This window comes from Microtus oregoni, unplaced genomic scaffold, assembly GCF_018167655.1.
Source record: "Microtus oregoni isolate MIOR12 unplaced genomic scaffold, Mior012 000037F_ref0000500, whole genome shotgun sequence".
NCBI classification, from domain to species: Eukaryota; Metazoa; Chordata; class Mammalia; order Rodentia; family Cricetidae; genus Microtus; species Microtus oregoni.
Genome location: NW_024543096.1, coordinates 21829945 through 21844801, shown reverse-complemented (window position 1 = coordinate 21844801; position 14857 = coordinate 21829945). Strand labels below are relative to the sequence as shown.

Genomic DNA, 14857 nt, shown 5'->3' with positions numbered 1-14857 from the left:
AGTTGGAATCAGCACTCACAGTAGAACACACACTTTGTACCTCAACTGCACAAAGCTGGTCTTAGCCGTCCTTGGCAAGCTGCATTCTGAAGCTGCCTTCCAGAAGGTACTGGCCTCCACCCACCCACACCGAATTCATGACCTCTGGTGTCTTGGCTGCAGCTATTTGGAACAAAACAAGCAAACAAAGAACCCATACCAGCTAGCTTGCCTTGTTGTGGAGTCCTAAGCCTATGTTTTCCAATTATTGCAGGAGGGAAAACAAAAATCCCTTCTCTTCTACCTCCCTGCGACAGGGTAGACTTGGTCTTTAGGATGCTCTTTTGTTCAGCTTGGTTCTTGATGCCTTTTGAAGTTAAAAGGATGCCTCTGGACTCAGAGCAAGAGCTCCTAGTGTTCGGTAGATGGCTATATCCTTTCTTGATATTGCAGCGGGCTTGTGCCATATAGTTTCCTGTTTGCTGTGTAGAGATAAAAGTCGTGATTCTTTAGTTGGCTGTGATTCTAACTAAGGAAGAGTCTCCTAGAGCCAGAGATAACCCACTTCTACTTTTGAGAATTTCTATTTGTGACTACATTCTTGAGTGTATTAGTGGCAGTCTGGGGTTTTAAGTCCAGGACATATGGGAAGGCCTGATGTTATATACACCTGTTTAGTCCTTTCTGGGAGCTGGCCTGCTTTCTGTTCTTCAATTGTTCTGATTAGGAAACACTCGGGACTGAGTATTAAGGGTGGAAGAGAGAGATGGAGAAACTGATTGTAGAACGATATGGCATGCTGCCCGCAGCAGTTAAAATGTTTGTTGATTTCTCTGCTGGGTCCCAGACCCACTGCTAACCAGCTTCTTAGCGCTTTCTCTGTGCCTCCCTCACTGCGAGTCTCTTGTTCTGGGGACTGGAAAACACATTCTGCCAGCAGCAGGACTCTTTGTAGTGTTTGACTTGATATCTGGAACATTCTGGATTGAACCCAAGTCTGGGCTGTGAGGCCACCCTGGTAAGACTGAGGCTGAAGGAGCGCCCTGAGGTTGGGAGAGGAAGGTCATGTCACGCACCAGTACTCTTCCTGTTCCTGAAAGGGAAGCTCACTTGCACCTTCTTTCCAGGTTGGTTCTCTTTGGTGGAGCCTTTGAGTACTGAAGAAATATTTTCCTGGCAAGGCCAAGGCAAGCGAGGAAGGGCAGGCTGTGCTCTGGCTTGTGGGAAGTAGGCAAACATCACAGATGTGGGCGTTTGGCACACTGACTCAGATCCCAGCCCAGGTACTTACCTATTAGCTATGTGACCTTGGGCAATGTTGCCAGGTTCCCATTTTCTCACATATAAAATGAGGCCGATAATGAAAACGTACAAGCTTTAACGGGAATTTTACAGCTATAGTGTTACTGTGCCGTGGGTGATCAGCACATGGGGTTCACACAGGTCGGGCTTCTGTGTGTGGACGCCTTGAAGGGAGAGGACTGGTTGACTTCCGGGTGTTAGAGTCCCATCTGTCCCCCCTTGTACTGTCCCAGGCTGTGTTCTTTCATTGGACATCTAGGAGGGAATTTGGGCGATTGGGATGTCATTTTTTGGTTTCACCTGTGGAATTACGATGCCTTGCTCTGGGGGTCTTTTGCCCTGATGGCATAAAAATCTCATTAGACGTTCTTGGTATTGTGCCACAAATCATGACTCCTCTGCATCCCGTTCCTCTAAAGCATGGATAACAATGTGGCACTGTCTTTTAGGAGTCTTGAGTGCATTAGCTAATGATCAAGAGGCCTTAAATATGAAATTTCCATGAATGCCAAGGAGCTTCTGCAATGACACATTGGCATCGTTTTATTGGCATCCCTAAGAGCTGCATTTGAAACAAGAGACTCCTAGGACAGATTTCTGTTTTTCTAATTGTAGAGCAAGAGCTGACGCCCTGGGAGTGTTCAGGATGCTAAATCTCAGGACATGGTGAAAGTCCTGAAGGAGCCCAGGAAGACCTGGGAATGGGTGCGAGTTGGAAGTGTAGTTCAAGCGAGGCAGGACCCAGGGGTCATAACAACTTGAAGCTCAAGTGGAGTTGTGCTCAACTTGCCTGCCCCTCTGTCCTCAGAGAGACACTGGGAACTTTTCTTTTCTATATAGTCATTTTAAAACTGAAGGGGCTCTTTGAAGATGTCCCTGGTAATACTTTTAATATCTTCAGTCAGAGACTTAAAATAATAGACATTGTAAAAAAAAAAAAAAAAAAGGTGCGTAAGTGCCAGTCAACTGGTGCCGTTTGATAGCGGATGTCTTTATTTTCTTTCAGGTAGCGGAGCAACGGCTGTGGTCCAGGCAGCCCTGTGCAAACCCAGGCAAGAACGCGTAGCCATCAAGCGGATCAACCTGGAAAAATGCCAGACGAGTATGGATGAACTGTTAGTGAGTATCAGAGGAGGGATGGCTGCTTCCTGCTCTTCATGGTCTGGGGCTTGTGGACACAGTGAGAAAAGAACATGGTGTTGGTGGGTAGTGTTTCCCCGGAACTGGCTGCACCCCTCTCAGGAGTAAGTGGCTTCAGTGTGCGGTATTCAGACTGCACAGCCCCGTGGTCTCAGTGTGGCATTCCATTTTAGACACGGAGAGCTCTGGCCTGAGGTCATGGATTTGTGACCCCAAAGTTCAGATGTCCACCTTCTCTTGGGTCTTTTCTGAATAGTTCATGACACTGCTATGAATTCCTCTAGAAGTGTATTTTGGGCATTTCTGCTTTTATAAGTCACAAAATCATATACAAATTGAGGTTTTGGGTTTCTCTCTCTCTCTCTCTCTCTCTTTCTCTTTCTCTCTCTCTCTTTCTTTTTTTGTCATATACTATAGACTGCATTTGGCTCATGATCCAAGTTTGCTACCTTGAATTTCTTCTTTGAAATGAAGCACTTACATAAATAACTGGAGCGTGTCTGTGTAGATCTGACTGGAGTAGTGTTGGTTGGTTGAAGGAACATTTGCTCTGGGCTTAACTGACTCATTATTAAATGAACAGCTTAGCAAATGGTTATTAGTTACCCAGCAAACTGTGAAGGGTTTTAGACTTTAATCTCATAAATATGGTTGTTGTTCTGCCTGCCAGGATTTTTTTCCCCCTTTCCCTTTCGACCATTTATTTCAGGACAAAACTGGAGTGGAGGAGTTAACCGATGGGTTATCCCAGACTAATCCCAGCACAAATATTAGTCCAGTAGCACCATGCAAGCTATGCAGTATAATGACAGTTGGCTCCACATGAAGAAGCCTTTTGTTTTATTCTACACTGGGAATGGAATGCCGTTAACAAGAGCTTTTTGTCTCCTCCCAGAATATAGCTTTTCTTTCGGGCTTAATTACAGTACGCTATAGTATAAATTAAGTTCACGGGTAGAGCTGTACTTTTCCAGACCTGTTTGGCCTTCCATTTTAAATCGGGTTACACAATGCAGAGATCTCACTGGGATTGAAGCAAAGGACTGCCAGCTGAAGCCCAGATTAAAGCAAGGGCTTCTGTAACTAAATGTTAATTTTAAAAAAGTCATTCATTTATGTCTCCCCCCCCCCCTCAGAATTTCAGCTATGCATTGCTTCTGTGGGCATTGCTGCTGCAGAGGACTTAATCTGTTTCTGACTGGGTAGTGACCAGCACAGTTGGGCCTTTGTCATCTACCAGCCCTCAAGGTCACCTTCCCCCGAGTGGAAAAAGCATTGAATAAACTGTGGGGAGAGCTGGGTCCCACTTCGGCCACTAACTTGTTTTTAACTTTAGTTGCATTGCCTAATAGCATCAGGTCATTTGAAGAGAGAGCTGAATTGGAAAATCCCTGAGGTCTCTTGTGAGTCTTCGAATCCTTTGTCTGTGCATAGGATTTTTTTTTTAACGTGAACTGTACATTAACATTTATGCATTGTTTGAAACATCCCTTAAGAGCCTGCCTATGGTGTTTGTGTTTCACGGTGGTGCTCTGTTGGAGCCCCACCCACCTTCTGACTACCAGCCGAATAGCACGTGTACTTTGATGTCCTTGTGCTGCAGTCTGGACGCAGCTTTTGGGCTGCACTGGTGCTGTGATCTGGGCTCATTCAGGCTTCTAGTTGCCCTAGGCCATTGGTAACTTTTTGTCACAGTTGGCAAACAAGCATGGTGGCCAGTTAGAGCCAGATTGAAGGCCAGAGGAGACCTCCTCACTCCAGTCCCTTTCTTCCACTTCCTAGGACAGTACACATTCCATCTCAGACTGTAGGCAGTCTGGCTGTCTGCTCAAGGGCTGGGCTCTTTATTCCTTTGTGCTTGGCACCATCAGTCTTTATGAGTTGTCTGTTAGCAGTGCTCGATTTATTTTTCTGACCCCATTTCCCTCATTGTAATGCCCAAGCTGTATAGAATATACGCATACCTACTTACCATAAGAATAATAAAATAAATGTAATAAATACATATAACAAAATAAAATGGTGAAAATTTCCGTTTTTAACAGATGCTAAATTCTTAAGTATATTGCTTTGGTCTCAACTTTGCACCTCTGCTCTTTTATGCTTTGGTATGTTTAGAGACGGTGGGAGGAAGGGCGCTGGTCCTTCAGGGTATACTACGATTCCTAATTTCACATAAAAATAATTAAGAATTCTGAGTATAGCCTGCCCAAGGTCATTAGTAGAGCCTTCCTTTGTGGTCCAGGTGATTGACACAGGCGCATTGTGTGGAGCAGAGTTCCTGTGCCCTTTCGACCTCCTGCACTGCATGCACTTTTATTATTCCTGTGGTTTCACATTTTGGCAGCGTTTGGACATCCGGTATCCTATTAATCCTTTAATTCCATGAATGTGTATTATCTCCAGGTTGGAGAACTGCATCATCTCACAGAGAATGCCATGTGTTAACTGGAAACCATTGTTCTTAGAAGAAACAATGGCCACTGGGGTCTTTATCTTGCAAGAGCATTATGTCATAGAAGTCACAATTATCAACTCTGTACTAGCCCTCGGAACATCTGCCTCCCCCAAGGAATTTTTCACCCCAGACCCCTTCTCCTCTCTCTGTTCCCAAGCCTAAGTTCTCTCCTGGGCTTCATGGCCTTTGCCCCTTGATGTGGGGAAATGACATGTAGAACCAGATGTGGTGATACCCAGCAGTTTTGGACAGTTGACCACAGACTCACTATACCTTCGGCTGCGGCCATGGCCTTGGCTCCAGGTTTTGCTGCAGAAGGAGACACGTTGTTAAAAGTGTTAATCCCTGTGCCAGCTCCTCCAAGAATATAAGGATGAAAGGAAATGCCAGCTGAGTTCCTTGGCACTGAATGACTGCTCATCTAAACTTACCCGTTGAAATGAGTTCTGCTAAACTTCTTCAAGGTTAAGCTTGTTGAAGATAGAGGAATGCATTTGTCTGTTTATTTGATAGTACTTCAACATCATTTCTATAGTGTGCTTAGTCTACGAGAAGCTTAAACTGCTGCTCATGCACAACCTTGTTTTATTTAACTCAGCAGTAACTAGAGGCGAGCCCTCCACAGTGAACGGTTTCATTCAAGTGCTGTCTGACATTTTCCTACTCTAAATATGTGCTTTCTCTCTGTATCCCTTTGCATTTTCCTTGTCACTGTGGAGTGCCCCGTGACTGACTGTAGCCTGTCAGGATGACGTGCCTGTGGCGGGTAGGGTGTGGTGCTGTCAGCTTCATGGCTCTCTGTTTTCAGGAGGCACGCTTCTCGTGCTCTGATTATCTCTCAGGTTTGCTGATCCCACGCTTGCTGTCAGCCCGTGTTCGTCCCCTCCGCAGCGATACTGGAATAAATGGAAAGTTGAAGTAGCATATCACTTCCGGAAGACATTTTTTTAGTCTTTACCAGCTGCGTTCGGAGCCTCCCAGGGGTTTCTGTCCTGTGGGAAACCCTGGGCTAGTAAGTCGTCTCTTTGTTTAGGAAGAGGAGAGGCGAGATTGCTGAGCAGTGGTCGCTTCAGCAGGTTGATAGATAGATTGCCGGCTGTGAGGTGGGAACTTAAGACTTGCTGAGTCTGACCATTGTCCTGTGGGCTGACAGCTCCTGGGGAGAGAGCACTGAGCTCCCAGTCTGTGGTCAGCCTCAAGGTTAGTATCACTATCCTAGGGTTCCTTATTTGAATTTTCTTATTATCTATTATCTAAGTGGAGAATTAATGATCTTTTTTTTTAAAAGCATTTATCTTTTCAGACCTTCATCCGATGATAAAATAAGTTCCATAAACATCCCATTCATTTTTCTTTACCTTACAATTCAGCTCTTTTCCAGCCATCGGGATGCTGTCCTTTATTTCATTCACAGGCTGCTGAACATGTTTGACTCATTAGTTAATTTGGCTGTTTTGTTTTTGTTTGCTTTGTTTTGCTTTGACAGGATCTCACCACACAGCTCATATTTGCCTCACGCTTTACTTCTCCTGCCTCAGCTTCCCAAGTGCTGGGATTATCGACTCGTTGCCCAGCATCTTCTTGAATCCTACGCTTTAACCATACTTATTCCTCGTATCTTTTCCTCTGTCTGGAGTTCTTCTGTTTCCAGGCCATCTTTGGTTTAGTTATGGGCAGTTTGGCTTCATCTCCTCTTCCACCCGTGTGCAGCAATTCCATTGAACATACAGTTAAATCATCAAGTTATACCTTGTCAGGGAGACCCTCACCCAGGAGCTGAAGTGCATGTTTCTTTAAGAGAGCAAGGCAGTGGGAGCAGGAGAGAAAAGAAAAGAAAAAAGGAAAAAAAAATTGCTCGGGAATTACATTATGAAATCATGTAACGGTTTTAGTTTGTGATGGATGACAGGTGTGTCAAAGTCACTGGAAAGGAAACAGTGATGACACGAAGTGATGGCTGCCGAACGCTGTGTCAGAGGACTTGCCTGCTTCCCACCTTCCCTTGCCTGCTTCCCACCTTCCCGCAAGCACTGCCCCCCACAACTCCTTACTGAGAGATGCAGAGAGGAAGAAGAGGTAGAAGTAGGCAGAGTCCCGCCTTTTAAAGGGACAGGGTACCACCTGCCCTGCATGTATGTGTGTGTGGTGCCCTCTGCCAGGTCCCCAAGGGGTGGGGCCAGGTGTGCCTGGATGCTTACAAACTCATTTTCACCTAGTGCCGCAGTCTCTTTCATTCATTTGTCATACTAGATGGCGAAAGTCGTGGCTATTTTAAACCTTAGTTCTTTAAAGACGTACTCTTCGAAGAACCACTTAAATGAAAATACAAATTACTAGCAAGTCGGGCTCACATTAACCGTAGTTACTGTGCTGTAGCTATGAAAGTCTGTTGGAAAGTTCTCGTGCAACGTGCCCTCGTCTTCCCTGTGTCTAGACGTCTTTCCTTCTCTCCCTTCAATTGTCAGAGTCCTGGCTTTCGCCCTTCTCTTTCTCCGTCATCCTTGCAAAGGCCATCTGCTCTGTCACCGACAAGAGTCATCTATTAATCAAGACTTTTTTTTTTCCTCCTCAGCAAAAGACATTGCTTTCTGCTGCTGGGTTGTTGTTTCTCATTTCTCTTCATCTTCCGTTCCCTCTCTCCCTCCTGCCCTCTTCTCTCCTCCTCCTTAGAATAATAAATTAGCTCTGAATTATAGAGTGTTTTGGAGAAGCAAAAGTTTTGGAGGGTTCCCTGCTTGATCATTTTGAGAGGATTGGTTAACTTCTAACCGTAACGAGATGCAAGTTTCCCCATCTCTTTATTGCAGGGGTGTGATCTGAGGCCTTCTGAGCGTGAGTCTCCCCTTTATTTGAGGCTTAAAGAAAACAAACAAGCAACCCCCCCCCCCAAAAAAACCAAACAAACCTTGACTGTGTTGTATTAGCAAAGTTGATCCTTTTTCAAGGCATGTTTATTTTTTATTGTAGGAAGATTATTCTGCTTAGAACGCTTCCAGCTTCGCGAGTTGGCCTCTAAACAGTACAATTTCTGAGTGTTTTCTTCATTGCATCTATGAAAGTCGTTTTTGATTCCATTTGGTTGTATTGATTTTCTAATTTGTCAAGTATCTATCCATATTCCAGCTCATTCCTCCTCATCTGTGGGACAGATTGCATGCGACTGTTCCTTGTAGTCTTTTACACTATGTCCTTAAATTAAAAAAAAAAGTGCAAGCCTACTTCACTGCGTGCAACACCATTTGAACATTTTAGGTCTCAACCACAAGTTTTCTACTTTGTTGCCATTCAGCTTTGTAATTCTTTTCATATGCTTCAGTGTTTGAGTGTTTTTTCAAGTATTGTCCCGTTGGAGGCAGGATTCTAAGTGCAGTGTGGAGGAGGCTGTTTTGAAGATAGGGAAATTTAAAGAAATTAGAAAATAATTACTTTTATGCAAAGCAAATTCATTTCTGTGGTTCTGGGCTTGGATTATTAGCTTATAAATATGTATAATTTGGTTGGAAAAGTAGTTTTCAGTTTTAGAATATTATATTTAAAAGTTATGTCATAGTTTCTTCAGATACTAATTAAATAATACTAATTGAATTTTGCATTTAAATGTATGTAAATACAGTTGTTACAAAAGTTTGCCAACATGGTTAAGTCTTATCTTCAAAAAGTCAATAAAAATGAACACTGCAAAAGAGAATTCTCTGGGTTTCTACTTGTCAGCGACTAAGACCCATCTAGTGTGTGTTCATGTGCACAGGAGAAGCAGAGACCTACCTAGTGTGTGTTCATGTGCACAGGAGGAGCAGAGACCTACCTAGTGTGTGTTCATGTGCACAGGAGGAGCTGAGATCTATCTAGTGTGTGTTCATGTGCACAGGAGAAGCAGAGACCTACCTAGTGTGTGTTCATGTGCACAGGAGGAGCAGACCTACCTACTGTGTGTTCATGTGCACAGGAGGAGCAGAGATCTATGTAGTGTGTGTTCATGTGCACAGGAGGAGCAGAGATCTATGTAGTGTGTGTTCATGTGCACAGGAGGAGCAGAGATCTATGTAGTGTGTTTATGTGCACAGGAGGAGCAGACCTACCTAGTGTGTGTTCATGTGCACAGGAGGAGCAGACCTACCTGGTGTGTGTTCATGTGCACAGGAGGAGCAGACCTACCTAGTGTGTGTTCATGTGCACAGGAGGAGCAGACCTACCTAGTGTGTGTTCATGTGCACAGGAGGAGCAGACCTACCTGGTGTGTGTTCATGTGCACAGGAGGAGCAGAGATCTATGTAGTGTGTGTTCATGTGCACAGGAGGAGCAGACCTACCTAGTGTGTGTTCATGTGCACAGGAGGAGCAGACCTACCTGGTGTGTGTTCGTATGCACAGGAGGAGCAGAGATCTATCTAGTGTGTGTTCATGTGCACAGGAGGAGCTGAGACCTATGTAGCATATGTTCATGTGAAGAGGTACCTAGCATATGCTCATACACAAGAGGAAGTGCAGAAGGCACTTCAGATGGAATGTCTTTTTCTGAAGCTGACAACTGAACCTGGAGTCTCACACATGCTGGGCTGTACTCTACCACCAAACCACACCCTACTCTCTCACTGTTTTGCACCTTTTGATTGCTTCATCCTTCCCTTAAGGAAGTTTCCTTTTTCTTTCTGTTTTCAAAGTATCTAGACCTTCTCACTTGTAATCTTTTTATTGGGGGGGGGGAGGCTGCAGTTTTGAGGCAGGGTTTCTCTGTAGCTTTGGAGTCTATCCTGGAACTAGCTCTTCTAGACCAGGCTGGCCTCGAACTCACAGAGATCCGCCTGCCTGGGATTAAATAGTGCTGGGATTAAAGGCGTGCACCCGCGGCCCAGCTCCCCACCTGTAATCTTGCTGTCAATTAGAATGTACTCCCATAAACTCAGATACCAAACCACAGGAAAATAGTGGCAGAGCACAGTCTTTGGTTCGTTTGTAACACTATAAACTAGGATGTCCAGCTCCCTCCTTAAATTGGGTTGTCACTGTTGACACTTCCCCCCTAAAAGATGCAAGCGTTTGTCTCATAATAGTATTATCATTTTTATAGTTTGAAAAAAATCGATGTGACATTTCTATAATTGAAAGTGACAGCCAGAAGAATACTTTGCCCTTGTAAAAGCTTTGTTAATCTTCTGATTTTTGGCCAACATTAAAAATTGCTTGTTTATTATTATTCACTTGCTTTGAAATTAATTCACTAATCTGTTCTTGAGATCTAGTCTCACGTTTGCCCAGGCTGGCGCCAAGTTCTGTATGTAGCCGTGAATGTTAAGCTCTGACCTTCTGCCTCCAGTCAGTAGGTGGAGCGGGCACCCCCATGTTCAGCTTTGTATGGTGCTGGGGATGGAAGCCCAGGATTCCTGCTTCATGGGCAAGCAGGCTACAGATTGAGCTACATCTCAGCCCTTATTCTTGCTTTCTTTAAGCCCTGCTGTTCATGATACATGGTTAGTTAAAAGCAGTGGTTACATTACCCTTCCTGATCATGCAGTTACTGAGGAAATAAAAAATGGACCCTTACCTTCTGAAGTGCTTTTATTAACTTGGTTATCCCCATATCATTTAAGGGATTATTTAAGTACTTGGAGAATATCACGTATGTTTCAATGATAAATTTTTGCTATTATTTGCATTTGGATGAGAAATTTATAAATATCATACACTTTATATTTTTCCTATTTCTTCTATCTTCAAATTTGTAGTTGTCTTTTTCTTTTTCACTCTTTGCGTGTGTATATATTAGACTTTTTTCTGTAACACTTTGAGAAAACTTACCAGGATTCATAGAGTTTACCTGTGGGTTATAATGGAGCCACGTTGAATAGCTAGGAAACACAGAGGGCAGAGATCCAGCGGCTGTGGTAAAGCTGGTTGCTGACTCCCCATTTTCCCCACCTGTGGTTATCTCAGTGACCTAACCTGCATTACAGGAAACCCTTTGATCCATCAGGACCAGGAACAGGCGAACAAGCTTCTGGGGTCAACTCTATGCCTTTAAGGCTGAGCCACATGCTAACCCTTGTAGTGAGTGACCAGTACACAGACCCTCCTCTGCAGACAAGGAACTGAGACACTGACCAATAAGTACCCCAGGTTACATTTTAGTATAATGTTACAGCCTAGACCTGCAAGGGGGTGGGTAAACCTCCTGTTGCTTTCCCCATACTGTTCCTAAGTAGAGAGTAGTGTTAATCACATTTTACAGGAAAGGAAAGTGAGGCCCCAAAAAAGGCTGAATACCCTGCCAGGGTAATCAGGGAAGTAAAGGGCAGAGCTAGGGAGATGAGTATGGGGCATATTATATATATAATATATAGCCCAGGCTGACTTCATAGCCGAGAGCCGAGATCATCCTGCTCCAGTCAGCTGCAATTACAACTGCAATTATGGGAATGTATCAGTATGCCAGGACAGAAGGTAAAGTTCTTACAGTTTTTGGAGAATCAGATTCTTGTAGCTGTAGTTCCTCTTTGTATATTACTATTTATAGGAGAAAGAATTTGGAAGTGTATGGCGGGGGAGAATAAAGATCATATATCAGTACAACACAATCCCTCATAAATACTGCATTAATCTTTCCATTTGGCACTGGGAGACATCCCCCTCTAATGCCTTTGTGAACATTTTTTTTTTATTTTTCCACCGAGTTTAAGGGGCTTGTGTCAGGTTAGCAGTGTAGCTCAGTTGCTAGGTTTGTCTAGCATGCACAAGCAACTATCACTGTTACATAGTGAGTTTGAGGCCAGCCTTGACTGTGTTAGACCCTGTCTGAGACAGAGGGGTGAAGAGGAGAGACCCTGCCTTAGGTTGGGTTTACTCCTTAGAAACTTGGCCTGTGATTGATGCATTTCCACTGAAGCTGTGTTAGCAGATTTGAGCCTGTGCCATGGCTTGATTTGCACTTGATGACATGTGTAAGTCTTTGCCACCGCCTCTGGGGAGCTGCTGGGAGTGCCCTTCCCTACAACTGTGGCTTGGGCTGCCCAGGTTTGACCTCTGTTATTTTCTCTTCACCCAACTTTGACATCCTGTTCTCCATCCCTGTGGATGGCTTTTGCTTTTGCCCATCCATGTGAATGTTAAAATCTCTCCTCCTTCCATCTCTGCTCCCTGTTCCTCTCCTCAGTTTGGGCTCAGCTGGTGAGCCTCTCTTCTACCTGGCCCTCACGGCAGTATCTGTGTTTGCTCCCCCGCCCTCGCTTTGCCTTGTGACGCTTTGCTGGCCTCCAACCTCAGTCTGAAGTTCTGCCACGCAAGGCTGGGCTCCTGGTGTCAGAGCATAAACACTGCTTGGAAGCCTGCTAGAAGGTACGCTAGGCCTCGCCCCGGACCTGCCCCGTGGAACCTGGGTTTTTCCACATTGGGCGTGTAACCCCATGTACAGGTTATAGTTTCAGAAACTTGGCCCCAAACTACACTTCTGCATAGGCTGTGACCCAGTTAAGGGAATCAGAACTGGATCTTTCTGTAGGAAGAATTGGATACAAAGTTTTCATTATGTTAGTTTGTCCATCCTTGGGCAATGCATTACTTATCTTTTGAGAAAAGAACAAATGACTGTTTTCTTAATAAATATCTTTCTTAATTATGTGAATGAACTTGGGGCATTGTGGAAAGATTGGATAATTTAACTTGTAAGACTGTTAGGAGGAAATTCAAATAGTGGTCTCACCACTCTTTTGATGAGTAGACTCTCTTCCCTTTCCTTCCCTCCCTCCCTCCCTTTCCTCCTTCCTTTTGGTGCTGATGGTCCTACCTGTATACTGTGGAGCTATACACCAGCTCTAAAGGGGGACTAATTTTTGTACAGAATATTTGATTCAGCAAATACAGTTTTCAATTTTTCCTGTTTGGTACCTTGCTAGAAGGCAGCTAAAGCAAATGCTTGATCTATAAATGAAGGTACAGATAGGCCTGGAGAGGACCTCATTCTTCCTGTAAATGTATTTCTGTCTCCGTTTAGCCTCCTTGATGGTGTAGGGAACAACTGATAAGTCTATCGCCTGTGTTGTCATCAGGCCCTTAGGCTTTTGAGGCCCCATTACATGGGGGAACTATGAGGTAACCCAGATGAGACAGGAGTATGGGGAGTATGGGGACATGAGATATGCACTCCAAAACTAAACGGTGGATGGCTGTGGTGCTGCATGGTAGAAGCACACGAGGCTGTGATGCACAGACTGATGGAAATCTTCCACCAGCTCCCCACCCCTTGTTTGATCTGCCTTTATACTGCCCCTGTGGTTGTGTTGGGAGGAGCCTGATCTGTGATGGGTGCTTCCCAGACTTTAGAGCTCTGTAATTTATACAGATACACACATACAGAGACGAGAGAGAGAGAGAGAGAGAGAGAGAGAGAGAGAGAGAGAATGAGAGAGAGAGAGAGATTGCTCTTCAGCATGAGAGCCCCTGATACTCTTGGTATGAGTGATATCACGTCCATTTATGTACAGAGGGCTAAACATCATACTTTTCTTCAAGGTAAACAACTTCCTTACTTGTGAACATTAATTATTCATTGTGCATTTTGGTTGATAATCTGAAAGACTGGTGATAGGAAGCCAGGACGGCATTAATTTGCGTGGATGTGTGGTGACAGTTCAGACTGTGTCTGCAGCCAAGATACTCTGTTTCTGTGCTGTATCAACTGGACCTGACCTCATGCTTCAGGCCGAGTTGGGGAGGTATCCTATTGCCCATCAGATGCTGTTGACTTGGAAAAGGAGTGCCCAGGGATGTGTTCAATTTTTCCTCTGGAAGCATCTCACGGCAAAAGAACCTGATACCAGAAAGAGTAACCCTGGGCCTCAGATCTTGGTCCAAATTGTCAGATCTAGAAAATGAACTAGCTGATTGAGGGCCCTGAGGAAGGATAAAAAGAAAATAGAGAACTCAGTGAGTTTCTTAGGATCTTGCTCCAGGAAGAACTTTAAATGTATGTAGGAATTAGCTGGACGGTATTGGCGTACACCTTTAATCCCAGCACTTGGGAGGCAGAGGCAGGTGGATCTCTGTGAGTTTGAGGCCAGCCTGGTCTACAAGAGTGAGTTCCAAGACAGACACCAAAACTACAGAGAAACCCTGTCTCAAAAAAACCCAAAAAAGAAAAAAATACATTTAATATATATATTGAATTTGTACATATGTATATACATATATATGTAGGAATTAAAGTATATGCTGGTATTACATATTGCTGTGTTTTGGCTGAGTAATAAAGGTACAGTTCTTTGAGGATCAGGTAATATGATCAGGTATGTATGTAATATTAGCTATGTATAATAGTAGTCCAAACTGTAAAGTGCTAGTTGGGCACTGAGTTCACTTTAAAGTTAACTAGACGTGCATGATAGAATATACGTGTGGTCGAATGCCTAGATGCTCCTTTCTTTCGCGACTGAGTGTGCAACCGCATGTGTGAGGCCGCTGCGGTGACCAGGGATGGGCTTTTGCTATTGGATAGCACCGTGCACCGAATGGCCCTTCAGCTGATGGTCTGTGCACTTACGGCCATGACTTTAATAAACGCTGAAACAAAACCCACCGGGACTGTAGCGATGCAGGGAAACAAGCTTTACTGGCATTTTCTGTGTGTGTTATTTGTAAGCCTCGCCACTTTTTTGCCATCACGTAAGCTGTGTTCTCCATAGCCGTCTGGCCACCTGAACCGCAAAGTATTGCTCCTCTGCCGTTTTTTAGCTGAGTAGACAGGTAAGGTACCGCGTAGGCCTTCTCCGGATCCTCCGCAATGCTCCCATTGCCAGTATCTCTTTCAGAGTGAGACTTTTGTGTCCGATGTTTCCCAAGCTTGTATTACTTCACCCCAGCCCACCCCCTTCTTTGCTGGAGGAATATCAACCGAGGCGTCGTCGTTTGTGAAACGATAGGCTGGCGTTTCCTCTTAGCACAGTGCAGCTCACAGGCAGTTTTGTCTTATCTGGATGAGGATGGAGGGTTG

General features: G+C 44.5%; 1 protein-coding gene across 2 annotated transcripts in view; it reads left to right on the top strand.

Moving 5' to 3' along the window:
- Positions 1-14857, top strand: part of Stk39 (serine/threonine kinase 39) — a 249286-nt gene that overhangs the window by 58723 nt on the left and 175706 nt on the right. For both annotated transcript variants that reach the window (XM_041631541.1, XM_041631540.1), the window contains exon 2: positions 2288-2400. In XM_041631541.1, coding sequence (XP_041487475.1) covers positions 2288-2400 — 113 coding nt within the window. The remainder of the gene's footprint in view (positions 1-2287; positions 2401-14857) is intronic.